This window comes from Meleagris gallopavo, chromosome 1 (assembly GCF_905368555.1).
Source record: "Meleagris gallopavo chromosome 1, MGAL_WU_HG_1.1, whole genome shotgun sequence".
Taxonomy (NCBI): Eukaryota; Metazoa; Chordata; class Aves; order Galliformes; family Phasianidae; genus Meleagris; species Meleagris gallopavo.
In genome coordinates, this window is record NC_139404.1 from 176,396,571 (window position 1) to 176,418,896 (window position 22,326).

General features: G+C 46.0%; 1 protein-coding gene across 1 annotated transcript in view; it reads left to right on the plus strand.

The window, feature by feature from the left end:
* Positions 1–8,095: 8,095 nt before the first annotated feature.
* The window catches only part of XPO4 (exportin 4), a 77,509-nt gene continuing 63,278 nt past the window's right edge, over positions 8,096–22,326 (plus strand). Inside the window, exon 1 of the mRNA XM_085216192.1 lies at positions 8,096–8,418. Coding sequence (XP_085072318.1) covers positions 8,341–8,418 — 78 coding nt within the window. The 5' untranslated portion in view covers positions 8,096–8,340. The remainder of the gene's footprint in view (positions 8,419–22,326) is intronic.

Genomic DNA, 22,326 nt, shown 5'->3' on the forward strand with positions numbered 1-22,326 from the left:
CAGTAAGAAACCGGATGAGGTTTTCAACAAAAGCAAGTGTAGGGTCTTACACCTAGGGAGGAAGAATTGCATGCACCAATACAGGCTGGGGGATGAGCTGCTGGAGAGGAGCTCTGCAGAGAGAGACCTGGGCGTCCTGGTGGACGACAGGTTGGCCATGAGCCAGCAGTGTGCCCTCGTGGCCAAAAAGGCCAATGGCATTCTGGGGTGCATTAAGAAGAGCGTGGCCAGCAGGTGGAGGGAGGTGATCTTCCCCCTCTACTCTGCCCTGGTAAGGCCTCATCTGGAGTACTGTGTCCAGTTCTGGGCTCCCCAGTACAAAAAAGACAGGGATCTCTTGGAAAGAGTCCAGCGGAGGGCCACAAAGATGGTGAAGGGCCTGGAGCATCTCCCCTATGAAGAAAGGCTAAGTGAACTGGGTCTGTTTAGCTTTGAGAAAAGAAGACCGAGAGGGGACCTGATCCAGGTTTATAAATATCTGAGGTGTAGCGGCCATAGTGGTGAGGCCAGTCTCTTTTCAGTGGTACGTGGAGACAGGACGAGGGGAAACGGACATAAGCTGCAGCACAGGAAGTTTCGCACAAATGTGTGTAAGAACTTCTTTATGGTGAGGGTGACGGAGCACTGGAACAGGCTGCCCAGGGAGGTTGTGGAGTCTCCTTCTCTGGAGATATTCAAGTCTCGCCTGGACGCCTACCTGTGCGACCTGGTGTAGGGAACCTGCTTTGGCAGGGGGGTTGGTCTCGATGATCTCTAGAGGTCCCTTCCAACCTCTACAATTCTGTGATTCTATGATTCTGTGATTTCTTCTCCAAAACAGCGGTGAGGCAGTGGCACAGGCTGCCCAGAGAGGTGATGGAGTCACTGTTCCTGTAAGTGTTCAAGAAATGTGGAGATGTGGCAATAGGGGACGTGGTTAATGGGCTTGGTGGGGATGGGTTGATTGTTGGACTGGATGATCTTAGTGGTCTTTTCCAAATCTAATGATTATATGATTTATTTTGAAGAACTGAAAAACTACAGGCACAAACTGTTAACTTAGTCTCTACTGAACGCTTCTAGAGCAGTAAAGATTAATCCACTAATATCTTCCCTCCTATTTTGTTGCCAGTTCTCTCATGCAGACTAACCAGGGGTGGAGCAGCAAAGGATTTGCTGGCCAGTTTCCTCAGCTAAAGCTGCAGAACTGGCTGCTGAGGTGGCCATTCTGGCAGACCTCAAAGCTCTGAGCTGCTGGCAGAGGGGTTGTCTGAAGAGTTTTGGTCACAGAATATCCTGAGTTGGAAGGGACCAATAAGGATCATTGAATCCAACTCCCGGCTCCACCACACAGCACCACCCAAAATCAAATCCTGTGTCTGAGAGCGCTGTCCAAACACTCCCTGAGCTCCGGCACTGGGGCCGTGCCCACAGCCCTGGGCAGGCTGTTCCATGCCCACCGCCCTCTGGTGCAGACCCTTTCCCTCACCCTCAGCTGCCTTCCCCTGACGCAGCTCCATGCCGTTCCCTCGGGCCCTGTCGCTGTCACACAGAGCAGAGCTCAGCGCTGCCCCTCCGCTCCCTGTGAGGAGCTGCAGCCGCCATCAGGCCTCCCCTCAGCCTGCTCTGCTTTGGGCTGAGCACACCAGGGGCCTCCGCCACTCTTCACAAATCTTGCCCTCCAGATCTTTCCCCATCCCTGTAGCCCTCCTTTGGACATCTTTTGATGTTTTTGTTTGTTTGTTTTGGTTTGGGTTTTTTTGTACTGTGGTGCCCACTAGGAAGAACTGAGAAATGTGAGTTGCGTACATAAATGGATGAGGCATAAATTTGTAAAGGATCGTTAATCTTAAATTTGTATGCAGCTGCTTGAGGTTTCCAAGGCCCTCCTGCAAGATGGAGAAAAAATGGAATTCCTGTCTGAAAGTCATTAGGAACTTCTTTACAGCCATTTACCTGCGTTGTCCCAGGCAGAGCTGATTCTAGCCCTGAGACAACCTCCAGTGATGCCCTTGAGGACCGGTGATGAAAAATAGAGATGGTATTTCTGCTACATAGACCTTATTGCAAAGGGGCATGTCAAGGGATGGAAAGCCTAAAAATAGACCCATTTATAATTCTTTTACAAATGGCTTGAGAACAAAAATAGAGCATGCTAATGAAATCTGCAAATTGTATTCAGGCACATTCAGTAAAAAGTTATAAAAGGTATTGAAAAAGGAAAAAGTCAGTGGCTGATGCATGGAATAATAGAAATAGAATGATATTTCCTACCATAAGACTTCTAGGATTAACACCCTAAAATTCCTGCTATAACACACCTATGTTTATCAGTCGATCTGGGGAGGATTAAGGCACTAATATATCACAGACATGAAGCTACTGAAGGCAGTTTCATGACTTTGGTGAATGTATTTCTAACAGAGCTATAGAAAAAGCAGTGGCCTTTTAAAACGCAGCCTGGAGGATTACTTATTGCTCAGGTGGCCACTTCTGAGCAGATCAACTCATGTTAGAAGAAGTGATGGCAGGATCATAGGGACAGAACATATTTATGGGAAGTAATCCTCTTCTAATTCTGTAAGAACTAGCAAAATGATGAATGAGGGCAACACAACTTTCTAAACATACCTAGAATAAACACTGAGAAGCAAGAAAATCTAATTAGGATAAAGAGCAGCATCTACTCCTGTGCCAGCAAGCTGGCTGCAAATAGAGTGAAAGTAAATAAGCAGTAAAAAAGCAGGAAATCAGGATGGCAGCTCTTAGAAGTCACACTCTGGAACAGCTGTTCAATAAGATACATGAGAACAAGAAACTTGGGTCCTTGCTTTCTATGCAGGATAGCAAGAACTTGACTCATAAGCTACTGAGAGAAAGGAAAAGCCCTCTCCTAAACAAGTGGCTTTGAGAATAAACTACTGGTGTAGGAAGCTTAAGAGCAGCTATCCTAAGAGCAAAGTCAGAACAGAATGAGCTCTCAAAGACTAAAGCGCTGTAGCGCTTGCTAATCAAGCAGGTGACTTAATCTTGTGTGTATTACATGTACATGAAACAAGTAGGTGTCTACAGACAGTGGCCTAAAATACCCTGGTGCCGCATCAATCCCATTTAGGTTGACAAGTTTGCCTTCATGTCAGTTTCAGATGAAAGAGGCAGAAAGCTGGTAAGCTGAGACCACAATGTGTATGCTTGGACATGCTTTCAGGTTGGATATTAGGAAAAATTTATTCTCAGAAAGACTGAGGAGGTATTGGAACAGGCTGCCTGGGAGTCAACCATCCCTGGAGGTGTTCAAGAAACATGGAGATGTGGCACTGAAGAACATGGTTTAGTGGATATAGTGTGATGGGTTGACAGTTGGGCTAGATTATCTTAGCTGTCTTTTCCAACCTTAATGACTCTGATTCTATTATATACATGCTACATGAAGATTTTAAAGTGTTTGCTACAGAAATGAAACAGGCAGGCTCAAACTATCATCCTAATATTTACTGTACCAGTGAAGTTTTCCTAAGTACCACAGAAGAGCACAGTAGAGTTCAGCACAAAGAAGGATAACACACGTGTTTTCCAAATACTACTGATAAATGTCCACATGGGAATTATAAGCAACATATTCTAGTCAACCAATCACAAATCCTGAAGATAACTCTGAAGGTCAAAACTGCTAAACTTGGTGACTGCTATGTTTCCGTCCTTCTCAGCACATTAAGGTGCTAACCAACAGTGGCTGCTAGACAATTCATGCTCTATTTTTAATCAATGCTTATGCTCTTACTATTGTAGTTTTGAATAGAGGAATAAGTGTCAGAGGATGCTAAAGACTAGATTTAGCAACAGTGCTGCCATCCAACTATCCTACAGTTTTTCTTATACTGACATTTTGCATCCTAGCATCACCTGTATCTACCCCTATGTAAAGCCTTGCTGATGGAAAGCCAGGTTGAGGCCTTCACAGAATCCCTAATATTTCACTCCCTCCAATTAACCTCACTTACAACTCATTCCATCCTTAGCCAAACTTCATTCTTAAAACTGAGAACTCTTATGGTCACAGCTGTACTAATGAACACAGAATGACTAAACTGGCTATGCAACACTGTGTACTGTTGTTCTGTAAGAAATAAATGGAAGAGCTAATTGTCTAATTTGGAGCATAAACAACTTGAAGTAAAACAACTCTTTTTCAGATAGCAAACACATTTATTTTTAATTACTCATTGTCTTTATTTGTAGTTGTAAATCCTCAGTGCTGCTACAAATAGACCCCAGATACCACAACACCCCCATAAAATAAAACACACAGGCTGGTTTCTGTTCTGCACCAGAGCAAATGCAAGAGGGTGGTGAGGCACTGGCACAGGTTGCCCAGAGAAGCTGTGGATGCCCCATCCCTGGAGGTGCTCAAAGCCAGGTTGGATGGGCCTTGTATTCAAAGTGAGCAGCCAGATCTGGTGGGAGCTGTCTTTGCCCATGACAGGGGGTTGGAAGGGACCTTCCAACCCATACCATTCTGTGATTCTACGATTCTAAGAGCAGACAGATGCTCCTCTAGAGCAAATTACTAGAATTTGTTTCATTTTTATTCATCCCACAATTCCTTGTTCCTGTGGACAAGATACTTGTCTTACAGACCTCTTGTTTATAGACAGATCTTAATTTATTCACTAAAGAGAGCTTGGGGGGATAACAGGAAGTGTTCTGTTCTCTGTGGAAGAAAAGTGCCTGAGAGAAAAGGAAACTGGACTTCCAGGCTAGAGAAAAGAGATCTACTTAAAAATGAACATGGGTATGTGGGAAGAGAACTTTTGAATATGCTTGGGAATCAGGAAAAAGTTTTGGGAATGCTAAGGTATCAACCGTCAATAAATCAGAATGCATGTTCTGATAGGGGAGGATGGCTTTAAACCAGCTAAACATGAAAGATTGATGCCTCCCAAAGTTGCCAGTTGAAAGCTTGCAATTGTCATTGCTCTTTCATCCTAGTGATCCACCTCCCTGCTGAGACTGTATCATGTAATTTAGTTCTCAGTCACTTCAGTTTCCTTACCATGATGCTCTCAAGTGAAGAAATCTCATCACTACAACAGGTGGATCTTGTTAATGTCCATAAATTCCTGAAGGGAGGGTGAAAAGAGAATGGAGCCAAGCTCCTTCCAGTGGTACCCAGTGCCAGGACAAGAGGCAATGGGCACAAAGTGGAACACAGGAGGTTCCCTCTGGACAGCAGAGCAGCACTGCTGTACTGTGCAGGTGATGGAGCACTGGCACAGGCTGCCCAGAGGCTGTGAGACCTCCTACTTGGGGATTTTACAATCCTGGACATGGTCCTGGCCACCTTGCTCTGGAGGTCCGTGCTGGAGCCAATGGACCCAGAGGTCCCTGCCAGCCTGTTTGTGTGCATTTTACTGTCTGATCAACACACACTCTTAAATAATAATTCATTACTGACTGATTGGCTCATTTTCTTTAACATTTTACATAATCTGATTGTGACAGGACAAAGGGTGAATGGCTTTAAACTATGAGAGGGGAGATCTAGGTAAGGTGTTAGGAAGAAAATTTTTACATCTCTGAAGGCACTCAAGGCCAGGTTGGATGAGGCCCTAGGCAGCCCCAGCTGGTGGATGGCAGCTCTGCTCACAGCAGCAGGGTTGGAACTAGATGGGCGTTAAGGTCCCCCCCAGCCTAAGCCATTCTATGATTCTATTATTAATCTTTGACCAAAAACTAGCACTAATTGGATGTTTTCAGCTCTGGAAGAAGGCAAGACAGAAGACTGCTAAAGCAGGAAGCACAGATCCCATTATCAATAGCACTCTTTCTTGCTTGGCTGCGAGTCCAAAAGCTTTGAACTATTTTAGGAGTATTAACACCACAAAAGTGGGAAGTGTTAAGGAAGAACGATGCATCTTTTTAGCCAATGGCAGAAATAGCTTCAGCATTCCCTCTGACACAATATATGAACAATCAGCTTTTTAAGAGAACATGGAAATAGTGATACAGCTGAGAGAAAATGTAACTACGTGAACATGGCTATTTTTCATAGAGATTACTCTATTTGTGCATGTGCTAAAAAGCAAGACCCACGTAGACAAAGCCCTGAGCAACCTGGTCTGTTGGGCAGAAGATTGGCATGGAGACCTCTTGAGCACACCTCAACCTGAACAATACCACACTGTTTCTCTTGCTCCCAGGACTTTCCAAGAGCAGCAGAATGAAGAATCTCATTAGGAATACAAGCTACAAGTACAGAAGTACTCAACTGAAGCAGTCCTTTACTGAACACATAATTTCTTAAAATAGCTTTTCCAATACTCTTCAGTTTGTTGTTGACGTTACCTCTTTGCATGCAAATTTCTAATTCTTTAGCTCTTCTTTGCTATTCTTTAGTGTAGGATTTGTACATTGCTCCACTTGTCCTGTAAACACACTTCAGGACTCACAATTTCACCATCTCTGAGCTCCTCCATCTCTGAGTGTAGGTTCAATTGTCCTTACACTTATCTCTTCTTCCAGAGCAGCCGTGCTGATCTCCCCACACCCTTAAAGAAGGAAATAAGAATGGAGAGTACCCGGAAACACATTAAATATTTCAGCATGAATTACAATGTGTCCTTGGTAAACCACAAAATCAAAATCAATTGCTATTTCTAATCTTGTTTAGTGCTGCTTCTTCAGCACTGAAAGCTGCACTTCTTAAGTGAGTACACAGATACCTTTTCTTTCATTCCTCTATTCAGTAAGCTGTATTTCTTTCTGACATCTTATTTTCTTGATCTTTTCTTCCCTCCCCCACCCCCATTGGTATATTGTATCCACAGCCTGTGAACATGCAAGTGTGCAAAGCGAGCTGCTGTGTCCCAAACTTTGTGTAACCCCAGCAGCAGAGGCCAGCTGACATCATCCTAGTGTTGGGAGAGCTCTGGATGGAGGCATGGTACAAGGCAGGGCCTGGGGAGCAGAGCAGCGGCTGTGAAGGGCCGGTGCTGAGGGAGCTCTGGGTGGACCCAGGCATTCAGTGCTTTGCTGAATTGGTCTTCCAATTCATCTGCAGGTGTCACAGCTTGTGTGCTCCAAAGGCTGCTCTGGTGTGCAAACTGAGTGTGCAACATCGCATGTGAGAAGCAAACTCCGACCCTGAAGGAACGATAGAATCATCGGGACCATTAAAGGCCAATCTAGACCAACTTCCCTGCCATGAATCATCATATCTACAGGTCCATCAGCTTGCTCAGAGCCCCATCCAGACTGGACCTTAAATGTTTCCAGGAATAGGGCATCCACCACCACTCTGGGCAACCTTTTCCAGTGCCCCACTGCCCTTATTGTAAAACAAACAAACAAACAAATAAACAAACAAAAAAAACCTTCTTCCTTACATCCGCTTTAAATCTCCCCTTTTAGTTTCAAAACGCTTCCCCTTGTCCTATCCCAACACACCCGCTAAAGAGTCCATCCCTTTTCCTGTAGCTCCTGTTAGATACTGAAAGGCCACTGTTAAGCCTTTCCACAGCCCCAGCCTCGCCCTGTCCTCGTACGAGAGGGGTTCCGTCTTTTGGATCATTTTTGTGCCCCTCCTTTGGATGTGTTCCAAAGCTGCATGTCTCTCCTGTACTGAGAACTCCACATCTGGCGCAGAACTGCAGGTGAGGTCTCACAGCGCAGAGCAGAGGGGCAGGATCATTCCCTCGCACTGCTGGCCATGCTGCTTTGGATGCAGCCCGGGATGCGGTTGGCTTTCTGGGCTGTGAGGGCACATTGCTTCTCGTGTCCAGCTCAACACCCAAAAACACCAGCGCAGGCACAGCCCGAGTCCCTGTGCTCCTGCAGACGTGTAGCTTCTTCCCTGGACGCTCTCTAGAGATGATGCCATCCGGTAACTCCCATCTGGACAACACGAGGTGAGTCCAGACGGAGTTACACGTGAAGTTCAGAGATTTCCACCCCTTGCAAACCTCTTCGGGCTTTCACCTGTGCTAACCACAAAGCAGTAACGACTACGGAAAGTCGCAGCCCACGTTCCCCATTCCCCACCACAACCTACAGCCGCATCCCCACACACGCTGTCGCCGGGCCCTCTCACGGCCTCCAACCGGCGGCGTAGCGGCGGCTCCGCCCCGGGCGCATCGCTTGCTCGAGGCCCGCCCCGGAGGCGGTCTGGCGGCGGCGGGAGGAAGGCGCGCAGGGGCGGGGGCCTCGTCCGGCGGGCCCTGGCTGGCGGCCGGCGGTCACGCTGCCTCCGGCGCCGCCGCCGCTTCGCCTCCGCGCCCGGGCCGCGCCGCGCCGCGCCCGGGATTGGCTGGGCGGCCGCGTCGTCCCAGAATGCAGCGCATGGCGCGTCATTGAAGAGAGACCATGATGGCGGCGGCCGTGGCGGCAGGGGGGGCCCCCGAGGTGATCGCCCAGCTGGAGAACGCGGCCAAAGTGCTGATGGTGAGGCGGCCGGCCGGCCGGCGCCGCCGCTCCCCTTTCCCCTCCCTTCTTCTCCGTCCCCGTCCTCCGTCCGCCGGACCGGACCCCTCCCCCCGTGCCCGCGGGTCCGTCCGAGGCGCGCTGCCCGCCGTTCGGAGCCGGGCAGAGGCGGGCCGCGCCGCTCCGCTTCCGGAGCTCTCCCGGCGCCGGAGGGAGCGCGGCACCTGGGGGAGCGGGATGCTGCTGGGCCGGGCCCGGCGGTGCGCGGCGGGCGCTGGGCTCCGTGCCGCTGCGGGGTGAGGCCGCGGCGCGGGGCACGCAGCCGGCCCGGCGGTGGGTCGCGCCGAGACGCGGCGGTCTGCGTAAAAGTTTTTTGTCCCCGTGGACGTAAAGCGGCGCGCTGCTCCGCGCCGTCCTTCGCGCGGGGCTGCGTGCTGTCCCGGCACGGCGGAGCGTGGCGGCGGCGCTACGCTGGGCTGGCTGGGTACTGCTCTCGGTAGTATCCGGCGTCGGGGATGGAGCGGGGTCTCCAGCGCTTTGTGTCTGTGCTGGGAGCCCGGTGCTGCGTGCCCCCCGACCTGGCAGTCCCACCGAGGGAACGCATTGTGGTGTAGTGTTAATAAAAGCGCTGGTATCGGGAGAAGGTGCCAAGCTCCTGTGGCAGTGTTCGTGTTCCCGATGAAGAGCAGGTGCCAGACTTGCTGGTCAAGCAGATACGGGTGTTGAGATCTTTGCTGATAAAGGTAATGGTCAGCAGCCGGCTGAATGTGAGCCAGCAGTGTGTCCAGGTGGCCAAGATGGCCAACGGTATCCTGGCTTGTACCAGCAATAGTGCAGTGAACAGGAGCAGGGAGGGGATCATCTTTCTGTACTCGGCTCTGGTGGGGCCTCAAGTGCCATGTCAGGTTTTGGGCCCCTCGCTGCATTAGAAGAAAGATACTGGGGCCCTGGAGTGTGTCCAGAGAAGGGCAGTGGAGCTGTGAAGGCACTGAAGCACAATTCTTGTGGGAAGCAGCTGAGGGAACTGGGAGTGTTCAGTCTGGAGAAGAGGAGGCTCAGGGGGGATCTTACTGCCCTCTGCAGCTGCCTGAAGGGAGGTTGTGTTGAGGTGGGGGTCAGCTCTTCTCCCAGGTAACAGTGACAGGACACACAAATGGCCTTAGGTTGTGCCAGGGAAGGTTCTTCTCAGGAACAGTAGTGAGGCACAGGCTGCCCAGGGAGGTGGTGCAGCCATCACTTCTGGAGGTATTCAAGAAATGTGGATATGTGGAACTGAGGGACGTGATTAGTGGGTGTGGGTTGATGGTCAGGCTGGGTAATCTTAGTGGTCTTTTCCAACCTTAATGATTATGTGATCTCTCCCATCCTCTCTTCCTCCAGCCTACATCTGTATGAACATGAACTTGTTGCAGCTGTTAGCTGCTGGTTTGCTTGTTGTAGTTTTTTTTCTCCACTACTCTCAGAAGATCTGTGGGCAACATGGAAATGGCAGGAGTCAGTTAAGTCCCTTCTTCCAGTGAAGCCATGTGAAATAGGTGTTTCTGGAGGCTGTCTGGGACTGAGGAGCCCACACCAGGCCTGGGGCTGGCCAGGGAGGCTGCAAGAGCTGCTCAGAGCTCTGCCCTGTGCTCCATGTTTCTGGGGGTCTCTGGGGCTCCTTGGAAGAGCTCAACCTGGCTGCTGTGAGGCTATGTGGTGCTCGGCATAGGACCCTCGCCCTGAAGGGCTGTGCATGCTGTGCCTACACCTTCTCAGCAGCTGTTGGCAAACAGCAAAATCCTGCTGTAGGATTGCACCTGGGCAGTGATAACCTTCATTTACATTTTCTCTACCCCTTGGTGAGATCTGTGAAAAGTCTGTTGAGTGCTGGGGGCAATGGGTAATGATGTGTGGCAGTTGGGAGGCACAAAGCCATTAAACAACATGATAGGATTAGTTTGAAAGGTGAAAAATGCCTTAGGGGAGGGTGGTGAACCTGGTGCTGATAGTGTAGGCCATCTGGGGACTGGCACCTTGGAGGGAGCTGTACCTGAAAACTGGGAGAGGGCAGAGCTGTGAATGCTTGAAACCGGCAGGGAATGGCGGGGAGACTGGGGGAGAAGATGTCACCCTGAGCAGGTGACACTGGCAACAGGCTTGGTCCTGTGCATGGCTGCGAGGACACCAGAGGAGCTGCATGGTATCAGAGCAGGGAGTCCGTGGCAGTTTGCATCATTTCATACTGAAATACTGAGCTGTGGGGGAATCGTGGACTAGAGGAATTCAGGTATGCTAATTAAAAAAAAAAAAAAGTTAAAACGTTTAATTAACCTTCCTTGAGGGTAAGTATTGATTACTTTGAACTCTCTAAATCTTTGATAATAGATGTTTTGATAATTTATTTTTATTGCTCTGGGTGAGTAGAGATTTGCTTTGGAAAACTACTTTCTGTGTGTCAGATATGGGATATGTTTATTCTGACCTCACAAACTGCTGATCCTTATGGGCCTTACAGACCATGGAATGCAGCTTCTGAGAAGTGGAAGGATGTCATTCTGTTCTCTCTCCTACAGCTGTTTAAGAGCCCTTGTCCTGTGTTGCTGTAATGCCTTTCAGCAGATTCTAGGTAGCCCTTCGAAAGGCAGGGTTTGCAAAATGATTGAAATTTGGTGCAAGTTAGAGCTGTTAAAAAGATAAAGTCTTAGTTGTCGTTAGCTGCCAAATGTGGCTTTGAATGCCAGTTCTATGGCAGTGTTCTTTGGTGTGTGTAAGTGCATTTGTCATATTAAAAAGTAGGCAGTTGTGAAACTTGATTCCTTTTCCAAACAGTGTGAGTTTGAAGCTCCCCTGTGCTGTGGAGCAGTTCCATGACTGATGGGTGCCTTTGCCCTGTGTGACTTTGGCTCAGCGAGGGCCATGCATAGCTGTGTCTGTATGAACCAAACTTAGTGCAGTGCTGCTGTATTTCCAAACAGCACGGCATCCCTTGGCTGTAACATATGGATCCCATCTCTTATGTTCTGTTTAGCTCAGGTGGTAATTAGTGCTGAATGTAATTAGTACCAGTTAAGCACTGTTTTAATAACTGCCTTTGTGGATTAGGAGGATAAGTTGCACCATCTTGAAGGTATTTTCCAACTGAAATAACTGTTATTAAGGAAAGATATGCGTACTTCATCCTGTAGGTGATGAAGTCTGAAGTGTGCATAAGACTTTAGGTATTATTAGCAGATTGCAACTGTTTTAGCAAATGATGTTCTCTGTCACATACATCTAAATTCACAGGTCCCAGCCGGTTCTTGCCTGGCCCCCTCCGGAAAGGGATGCTCTGTTCCCACCTGCAGTTCCACCTTCTCTCTTGTGACCCTGTGCTGAACATATTAATATTGCAAAGAGGACACAGGAATTAAGTAAGGGAATGGATTTCTGTCAGGTTAGCAAGATGAATTGATGATCTCTGCAGCCATTTAAATTGCAGAGCTAGCACAAGGAGGGGGCTGAAATTAGATTGTTGGACATGTGCAGGGCTGCTGTGCCCCATTAGCACTGCTGAGCTGTCAGATTGGCTCTGTTGCATCATACACCTTCGCTGTAAAATTAACTTGCCAGCTCAGGCTGGCTGGGTAGTGGAAATGCCAGGCTTTCCTTAGAGATGCATAGTGAAAAGACAAGAAGTTACAGGTTTCAGAGAAGGAAATTCCAGCTGCACAGAAGGAAGAAATTTGCACAGTAAGCGTGTCTGGGGGAGGCAGTGAAGCAGGCTGCCTGCTGTGGGATCTCTCATCTTTGGGGAAATCTAAAACTTGACTGAATGAGACCATGAGCAACCTGATCCAACTTTGAAGCATGTTCTCTTTTTGGCAGCAGTTTGAGCTGAGTGGTGTGCAGAGGCCCCTGTCATCCTCAGATCTTCTGTGTGGTATGGTTTTGGGTTTCATTAAAAGGTGGGCTCCAGAATACCTGAGCAAAGGCTTTTGCAGAATTCCCTTATTAACACGTTTTTAAATGTTCTGGTCTTTTGGGGGCTGACAGTGGAGGGAATTCACACATTTTTCTCTTCTTGAGGACTTCTGTGTTTGGGATGTCTTGTCCTTCCGAGGGGGATGTCAGGATGAAGCTGATAGTCTGATAGTGTCAAACTAAGTTCCCTTTCAGATGTTTCAGTAGAACAGCAGCATAAAGGAGCATGTCAATATTCTTAAAACTTTATAACAAATTGTTTGTATCATGTGTCCTGACAGTCTGTAAGGGGTTTTCTTTTCACCTGCCTTCCTTGGAGTTTAGGGATGCGACGCTCCTCCTTCCACAAAGAAGTTCCATTTCTCATGGCATCTTGTCTTCTCTGGGGCAGTTTCTCAGATTTTGACTCTTGAGTAATGATTAAGATGAGAGGAAGAGATAGAGCAGCTCTGATTATATTACAGCAGGTTACCTGTTGGAAGGAATCCAGACTAATGAATCATTTCAATGCTGAGGCTTGCTGAAGTCCTCTAGGTCATCATCTGGCAAGACAAGCTGGAAGTATGCCATAATATGGCTGGATTAGACCAGACATCTGCCCAGCTGAGTTCTGTTTCCAGCAATAACCTCTGGCCGCTGATTTAGAAGAAAGACCTAAAAAAAAAAAAAAAAAAGTGCTGGTATGTACTTCACCATGTTTAAGTTAGTATTTTTCAAGAGCTCCAGGTAGCATTATTGTTTATAATGATTGTTGATGAACTTTTCACAGAATGGCCAGGGTTGGAAGGGACCTCAAGGATCATGAAGCTCCAACCCCCCTGCCACATGCAGGGCCACCAACCTCCGCATTTAATACTAGACCAGGCTGCCCAGGGCCCCATCCAATCTGGCCTTGAACACCTCCAGGGACGGGGCATCCACCTCTCTGGGCAGCCTGTTGCAGCACCTCACCATTCTCTCTGTAAAGAACTTCCCCCTGACACCCAATCTAAATCTTCCCTCCCTCAACTTAAAACCATTTGCCCTTGTCCTGCTGCTATCTACCCTTTCAAAGAGTTGATTTCCTTCCTGCTTGTAGGCTCCCTTTAGGTACTGAAAGGCTGCAGTGAGGTCACCCTGCAGCCTTCTTTTCTCCAGGCTGAACAAGCCCAGCTCCCTCAGCCTGTCTTTGTAGGGGAGGTGCTCCAATCCCGTGATCATCTTTGTGGCTGTCCTCTGGACCGTCTCCAACAGCTCCCTGTCTTTCTTGTACTGGGGCCCCAGACCTGGACACAGTACTCCAGATGGGGCCTCACAAGAGCAGAGTAGAAGGGGACAATCACCTCCCTGTCCCTGCTGACCACCCCTCTTCTGATGGAGCCCAGGATACCGTGTGCTTTCCAAGCTGCAAGGGCACACTGCTGGCTCATGTTAAGTTTTTCATCCATCAGAACCCCCAGGTCCTTCTCCACTGGGCTGCTCTCAAGTACCGCTCCTTCCAGTCTGTATAGATGCCTGGGATTCCAACACCTTGCACTTTGCTGTGTTGAACCTCATTAGGTTCACCCAGGCCCACCTTTCCAGCCTGTCGAGATCCATCTGAATGGCATCCCTTCCTTCCACTGTGTCAGCTGCACCACTCAGCTTGGTGTCGTCAGCAAACTTGCTGAGGGTGCACTCGATTCCATCATTGATGTCATTGATAAAGATGTTAAAGAGCACCGGTCCCAAGACGGACCCCTGAGGGGCGCCGCTTGTTACCGGCCTCCACCTGGACATAGAGCCATTGATCACCACACTCTGTCTGCGGCCTTTTAACCAATTTCTTATCCGTTGAGTGGTCCACCCATCAAATCCACATCCCTCCAGTTTGGAGGTAAGGATGTGGTGGGAGACCATGTCAAAGGCCTTGCTCCAGTTCAGGTAAATGACATTGATCACCTTTCCCTTGTCCACCAGTGCCGTCACTCCATCATAGAAGGCCACCAGATTGGTTAAGCATGACCTTCCCCTGGTGAAGTTGTGCTGGTTGTCTTGGATCACACACTCATTCTTCATGTGATCAAGCATGTTGTCCAGGAGGATCTGTTCCTTGATCTTCCCAGGCACAGAGCTGAGACTCACCGGCCTGTAGTTCCTGGGGTCCTCCTTGCTCCCTTTCTTGTAAATGGGAGTGATGTGACCCTTCCTCCAGTCATCCAGGACTTCACCTGACAGCCACTGCTTTCCAAATATGATGGAGAGCAGCTTGGCAACCACCTCAGCCAGCTCCTCCAGAACCCTGGGATGCATGCCAGCTTTTTTTCCACTAATGTATCTGTTTTTTTTTCCTGAATATATATTTATTTTTCTTATTTTTTGCATTGTATTTGTCTAGCAGTAATGAGTTTCACTTGTGTTTGAGGGAGGGAACAACCCAAAATATTGTTTTACTTCAGAGAAGTCTGCTGTTTGATCATCTAATTCATTCTTGACTTATGAGAAATAGCAAGTAATTGGGTTTTTTTCTTCTGTCCTTGAATTTTTGTAGCTCTCTGACATATTGTGCTCTCCAGTTACCTTTTATACTCAGTTTTTCAAGTAGGAGACGCCCCTAATTATCCCTGTGTTCCTCTCTAGCTTTTTAGATTTGTGACACTGTTTTTAAAATGAGCTGACCAGAATTGCATTCTTCTGCAGTGTGGGAGCATGAAGATTTTAGATGGTTGTAGATTTTTAGGATGGAAATACAGAATTATACCTAACAGTATTTAACATTACACTTTTCTTCTTTACTTCAGGTCATCTAGGTGGTGTTTTCAGCCATGCTCAAGCAATCCAGATCTTCTTCTGGAATTGCACTAAATAACTTAAAGTCTATCAGTGTGCATGTATGGTTTTCCTGCCTTTTTCTTGAGAAGTGCTACAGTGGGTGCATTTTACAGTTCACACAGTTCAGATTACAGTTGAGGAGATAAGAACATGCAGTGCACAGCATGCTAATGAAACTTCTACCTGGGAGCAAACATGCATGGAGTGTATCCAAAGGATGCGGTGCTAAGGGTGAGAAATTGAGAACAGGAATGTGAGGGTTGATGCTGGTTCTGAGATCTTTGACAAACAAACCCAGCATCTAGTGAAATGGGATTCTTTATGCTCAGGAGAGGAGTATTCATCTTTTGAGCTAGTGATATTTCATGCTCGTTGGACATGTCAGTGTTGCTTTAACATGTTTCTATGTTTTGTTCATGTTGTTAATGAAAATTCTGGGTGTGTGCCTCTGGAATTGTCTATTGGGAGCTTCATTAGTTGATGATTCCATCTGGATAATTCCTCTGCTGCTACCTATTGTTGTCTTCCCTTTAACCTGCTTCCTGAGTCTTATCCTTGTTGCAATAATCTCTGTTCATTAGTTAATTAACAGCTTTCCATATGGAGAGGTGGAAGGAATCCTCCTGATAATTACGTTGAGCTGATGCTGTCACAAACACCTAAGTAATACGTTCCTTTCCATGAATTTCTGACATGGTTTTGTTACTAAAAAATCTGTCTGGATTAGACATATCTGAGTGTTTTTCTGCTTGTATTTCCTGGCCTGATGCAAGGATTTGATTATCATGTCTTCTTCCATTTTTCCCTTGATAAAATGCATTCCTCGTTGTGGCAGTTCAGTGTTTCCCTTGGCTTTGCAGCAGTGCACTGCTCTGTGTGGCTGTTTGGGAATTGGATGCAGGGAGAAACAGAGTTGTCTTGTTTTAGCTGAAATTACTTTTGCTGTGTAGCAGAATTGTTAATAATGCAACCTTGACTGAGATGAAGAAGATTGTCTGACCAAAATAAATTTTGGCCTAATTGTGCTGTTCAGCCCCTTAGCAAGATAGCCTGGATCTGAAAACAAGTTTATTTTATGGGGTTGGGGTTTTTTTGTTTTATTTTTAATGGAAAGTGTATCTGAAGTTATTTGGCATAGTATAGGAGCAAGTGAATGAGATTTTATAGCCCGTGTTACTCCAAGGTAGGTAAGCTTCTTTAGTGGTGCCTACTGGCTTGCAACTGACAGATCTGTGGAAGTGAATAGTCAGAAAGACTGAAGATGTATCATGATTTGTGTTCAGTATTTATCTTCCTGCGGTCCAGCTGTATTATGTGCTGTGCAGAATGGTAGGGGCATTGAAAATACCTCTTATCACAGAGTCACATGTACTTCCTCTGTGACTGTGAAATCAATAAGGAGCATAAGGGTGTTTTGCCATGGCATCCGTCTGGCAGCAGACCCTGAGGTTTCACAGGGCTTTCCAAGGTGAAGAACATCTGCAGTCCCAGGCTGATAAATGCCATGCAGATATTGGCTGTGTTGTCAGGGAAGCCTAAACAAGTCCAGCAGCGAATGAGTGAAGAAAACTATTACTTTTTGCTGGCTTAGTTATCTGCTACTCCGGTGAGCTGGACTGGCTCTTACAGAAAGACCTGTCTGTTGCCAAAGCTAGGACGAGATAACATTAATAATGTGTGACTAGTAGTGGAAAGGAGGTGGCGTATCTGCAAGGTGAGGAGGAAAGGCTCCAGCACTACACTGCCTTACTGGTGCTGCAGCTTTGGCGTTTTGCAAAGGCAATGCCTGTTTGCAACTGTTAGCATAGACCAGGATCCCATTGCTAGAAAGGAGAAGGGTAGCACTAGCATTCTTCATAGATGTTTTTGATATCTTTTAGTGGGAAGAGTTTTTCAGAAACGGGTATTTGGTAGCTTTGAAGACACTGAGGCATGTTGAGGCATGTTGAATTGTTGTTGTTTTTTTTTCAGGCTGCTTTGGAAGGAGTTTGAGCTTGACTCTTTCACATCCCAAGTGAATATCTCAGCTGCTGGGATTTTTCATGTGAAAGAGGGCAGAGGTGACTTCCAGAATTCACACAGTGGGTTGCAGCATCATTAATACAGAGTCTGAAGATCTTACAGTTGGGTGTACTCCTGAGGCTGGTGTGTTGGCCTGTGCTCAAACTGTTGAGTTATGCTCTCCTTTTATAATAATATTGCGAATAACAATAACTATTGTTAATGGTGTTAGTTACACAAACAGTATAGATGCTAACTATACAACAGAAACAGTCATGTAAATACAACCCATGATGGTTGTGATAGGTGTGCACTGATCCATTGCTGCAGAAATGCAGTCTTTCTATCAGTGGCAGTACAGAATAAATCAGACTGTTGTGCAGCCTGGCTGGGGACAGGGGTAGGCTGAACATGTTGTGCTGTGGGACAAGTGTTGCCAGTCTGGGGACCTCCCTCACCAGAGCATGGTCAGCTCTGACAGACCTGTCTCTCTGCTGTTAGTCTCACTTTACAGCTTGGTTGATTTCCTCTTGTGTTACACACTTGATCTTACAGCTACATTTAGTACATTTGTCAATGGTAGACTTAATGAGAACTCTTCTGTAGCGGGGTGTGTGTACTTATGTATGTGTAGTAGAGTATACGTGTGTAGTGAAGTAACTGGAGATCCTGAAGTGGGAGGCCTGATCCATGAGATCTGTCTCTGATGCAACAGGACTGCAGCCTTGGGGGAAAAGAAAAAAGATGTTCTCCCTTCTTGTGTCACTTGGCTACAGGTGCTGGTTTGATACTAGGTGCCTTAAAGCTGAATTTGTGTGTTAAAGCAGTGGCTGAAAAATTTTACCCTGATCCTATGTTCGCAGAGCTTATGCCATTTTCTGCACTGATCATACTTTTTTTTTTTTTTTTCCCCTTAAGATTACAGCCATTCACATTTAGGTGAGCACTACCATCTCTTCAGTCACAGGCTTCTACTCTTACTTCACTAATTACACTGGCCTTAAGTTGATTCTGTTTGACTTCTCTATCAACCATGCTTTTTTGGTAGCTTCTCAAATGGCTAAAGTCTTGTATCATCATTGAGAGAATGTAAGATGTTAACAAATTGTGTGGATATCTCTCTTTCTGATGAGGAAAAGCATGAATAGGGGTTCCCTTACTTGTTGACAACAACAAAACCCAGCTTCCCAAAACCAAACATGTTTCTTCCTGAGGAATCAGGGAGGTTTAGCTGCAAAACTGCTAGTGTGTGAGGTTGTCTTAAGTGGGATTAAGAACAGAAGCTGGGTTAGCTTCAGGATGATGAATTGTTGATCAGAGAATATAGAAATATAACATTTTAGTATTGAAGAAATAATAATGTGTCAGGAACTATTCTGATGGTTATATTACAGTAACATTCTCTTTAACAGCAATAAGAAAAAGTATGTAAAGATAACCACGTTTTATTCGCAGTCATTTTCAGTGATTATGTGGAGCCCTGGGACTGTTCAGAGTTTGAGGTTTAGGTAACTCGCCCCAGTTTTTTGGAGTGAATTTGGACATTTATTTTTAAGGGAGTCTATAAAAACTACCTCTTCTAAAGAAAGCGAAAGCCCAAATTGTCTGCATATTAAAGGCAAAGATTTTATTTTCACAGAAGTGCTTTTTGAAGATCCTCTGCAAATATGTACTGCGTGACTGCTGTCTGCGTGTGAGGTGGGGGATGAATAGAGATATAAACTTCTTCAGTAACACACGATTCAAGTTATGCATGCAAGAGCAGAACAAATTAGTAAAATGCAGTAAAAATAAATGGCATCCTATGTTCTAAAGTATATGTAGTACTAAATTTCGTGTTTCTGTAGCTCTATTTCTGATACGCGTGTTGTTTCTCATGTGTATTTTACCTGTCTGTCTGTAAGTTTCCATTAATAACAGTTAAAAGCTTTTAGTAAAAACACTTGATATTTCAAGGCTTGTGATTTTGATAATACGCTAAGCCAGAGGAGTTTTCCATATCAAATTGGGTTGTGCTTTGAAACTTTTAAAATTTGTGTCGCTTTTAATCAGCTCCTTCAAATTAACTATACTGGGATGGAAAGGTTTTGAAATTTTAGCAAGGGTGATGGAGAAGGAAGTGCTAAAACCTGAGTTCTGGAGCTGGGCAGCTGGCTGACGTGTAGGCCTTTCCTCTGTAACGTGGTGGGAGGAAATGCCTTTTTGATGAGAAGCAAACTGAGCAACAAAAAAATGTGTCGTTATCTCAGTTTAAGTCTTTCACAGAGTAGAAAGATGTCCAACTGGCTGTTGGCAGAGGTATGTTTTAGCATTGTGTAGGTGCACTGCCACCACTGCTGCCTCTGCCTCGCAGCCACACCGTGTGCCTCACTGTTCTTGGCAGGAGCATTGGCTTCCTTGGCCAGGTAGGTCTGTCAGTAGTTGCTGTAGCATGAGCTGTGGCAGTGAGAGCTGCATGCTGCTTTTCAGCCTCTTTTAGTCAGTTTGAAGAGCTCTAAACAGAGATGTGTGAGGTGGATATAATTGTGTTTATCCTGAAGTTTTAACGCGTGAGCAGTGTAGGAGTTGTGAGTGGCTTTTGCAGATGAACCCATGCTGACTACTTGCAGATGATGTAACCAAGAACTGTAGAACCATGCCAGCTTTTCTGGGCCTATGTGAGTTTGCGAACTTGTGTTCTGTCTTGAGGCTCAGGCAGTGGCTCTTATCTTTGGGATCTTCTGCTCCATCTTGCTGTAGAAGGCTGTGAGTGAGTAAAACTAACACTACCCTTGCAAAACAGGTGGTTATAGCTGTTGCTTCAACAAGTATAATTGAAAACTGGGCAATGGGAAAAAAACAGATGCTCCAGAACACTTCTGCTTCAGTAGGAAGGCAGTTGCTGACATTATTTGATGCATGATTAGCCTAGTAAAGAGGCTATATAGATCATGTAAATCTCAGCTTGTGAGCACTAGGAAATGAAGAGTGCCATCAGCAGTGTAATTATGATCTGGTGTGTAGTGGGATGGGATTAGAACAATGGCTCTTGACTTAAAATTTTGTCCTCAAATTAATTATCACAGTCCTGATTCTTGAGTTAAGCCTGTCTATACTATCTTATACATACAGTAATTTGAAATTTGTTGAGCTACTTGAATCTTCAAGTAGTATCATCAAGATGCAATTGTGATTTCAGGGGCTGTGGATGTGTTGGGTTATATTCTACTTGCCAGCTGATCTAATTCTGCTGAAGCACTGCCATAGGGAAATTAACTGCCAGTGGAGACTGCAGTTGCTGTGGTGGTTCTTAGTCTTCCTGCCATCAGGTGTGTTGTGCAGATATATGGATGCTAATTTCAAGGAAGAACTTGTAGTTCTATGTCTTTGAGGGCCAAATTGTTACTAGAGAAATAAAATCTCTGTAGTATTTATTGCTTATCTTGGAGAGGAAGCTTGATCTCAGAAGACATTTTGATATTAATGGTAATCGTTTACTTTGGCTCTCTAATCAATTAGCATGTATATATAGCATATAAATGTAGACCATTGCAAAACTGGGAATAGATCTTGTCACAATCACAATCATAGAATAGAATCATGGAATCCTTAGAGTTGGAAGAGACCTTTAAAGGTCATCTAGTCCAACTCCCCTGAATGCACAGGGACACCACAGCTCTCAGTTTGCCCAGGGTCTGATCCAGCCTCGCCTTGAAAGTCTCCAGGGACAGGGCATCAACCACATCTCTGGGCAACCTGTTCCAGTGCCTCACCACCCTCGCTGTAAAAGATTTTTTCCTTATATATGTATAAATGTATAAAATGTATCTTCTGTTTTGCTTGCAGAAGATTGCATTAAGTAGTTAAGCTGCAAAATACAAAAATCTGAAAAGAAGAAAAGAAGTCCTATTGTTAAGTCTGCGTGAAAGCAAGGTGGTAGGGAGCAGATGTGTAGGAAGTAATTCCTTGAGCAGTCATGCATTTGTTCCAAATATAAACTGAAAAATACTGGGCACTCTGAAGTTTAAATAATTCAACTGATAATCGGTTTGAGAAATAAAAAGTTGGATAAAAAAAATTTTTTTTGTTTGGAAAGTCTTAAGTATCACTGTGTTGTTTCTGTTGCACATCTGATCAGAAGCCATCTATTGCATCTTAGCAATTTTCATAGACGGCTTCATCTTTTAATTTGGAAAATGAGTTAGTGCTGTAATGTAAATGATTATCCCAAAAAGCAAGTGCAAAAGAAGTAACTAGAACACGTATAGGTTGATCTGAAAGTAATGCCTCCTATTTTTTTTTCCATTGAAACTAGAACAGACAGAAAGAATACAGTAACACTATCTGATAGAGCAGATTCTCTGCCACAGAGCACTGCCTTTCAACCATTAACAATACATTTTCACCAGTGATGAACAAGATCTGCTTGCTGTGCTTGTAAAATTCTGCACCAGTGGAGATAACCCATTGTTTCACAGCTGCTACGATGGCACTGTTGCTAGGAAAATGTTGCTCGTGCAGTCACATCTTTCACTGATGTAAGTCAGATGGTGCCAAATCCAGACTGTGTGGTGGGTGTGGTAGGACAGTCCAGCCTAGATTGGCAGTGTTCTCCATGGTCTTCAAATTGGTATGGGGCCTGCCATTATCGTATTGTCATCTTCTCTGGCGTGACTCTGAAAGTTCAAGCTTCAGCTTAGTCATAGTCATAGTGTAGCAGGAAGAGCTGATGTTCTCTCTGGGTTTCAAGAAATCCAGATCACCCCTTTCCTATCCCAACTGCATCTTGAACTTTTTCTTTGATGGGGAATTCACGTCACCACTCCCTGGACTGCTGTTTTGACTCCAGCTCATCACGATGACACCAGATCTTGTCACTGTTTACTATGCTAACTAGGTTTTTCTGCAGTAACTTAGCTATTGTTCAGGGCTTTCACTTCCGTTTAATGACAGATCTAAATCGGACAGATGAAGCTGCTGTCAGTACCTGTTGTCTAAACTGCTTCCTGGCCTGGTGTCCACAGCACAAATGTCTCATCCACTTATGGAATGGTTACTGAACGCGGCTGCCAAGCGTCTCTGTGCAGCCTGGCCTGTTTCTGGTGGAAGCCTCTCCACAGGTGGGCCAGGCATCCCTGCGCAGTTAGGTGTTGTTACTTAGACCATGGGGTGCACAGCTGGGAGAGGAGCACTGCCTGTCATCCAGCTGTCTGCCTGCCT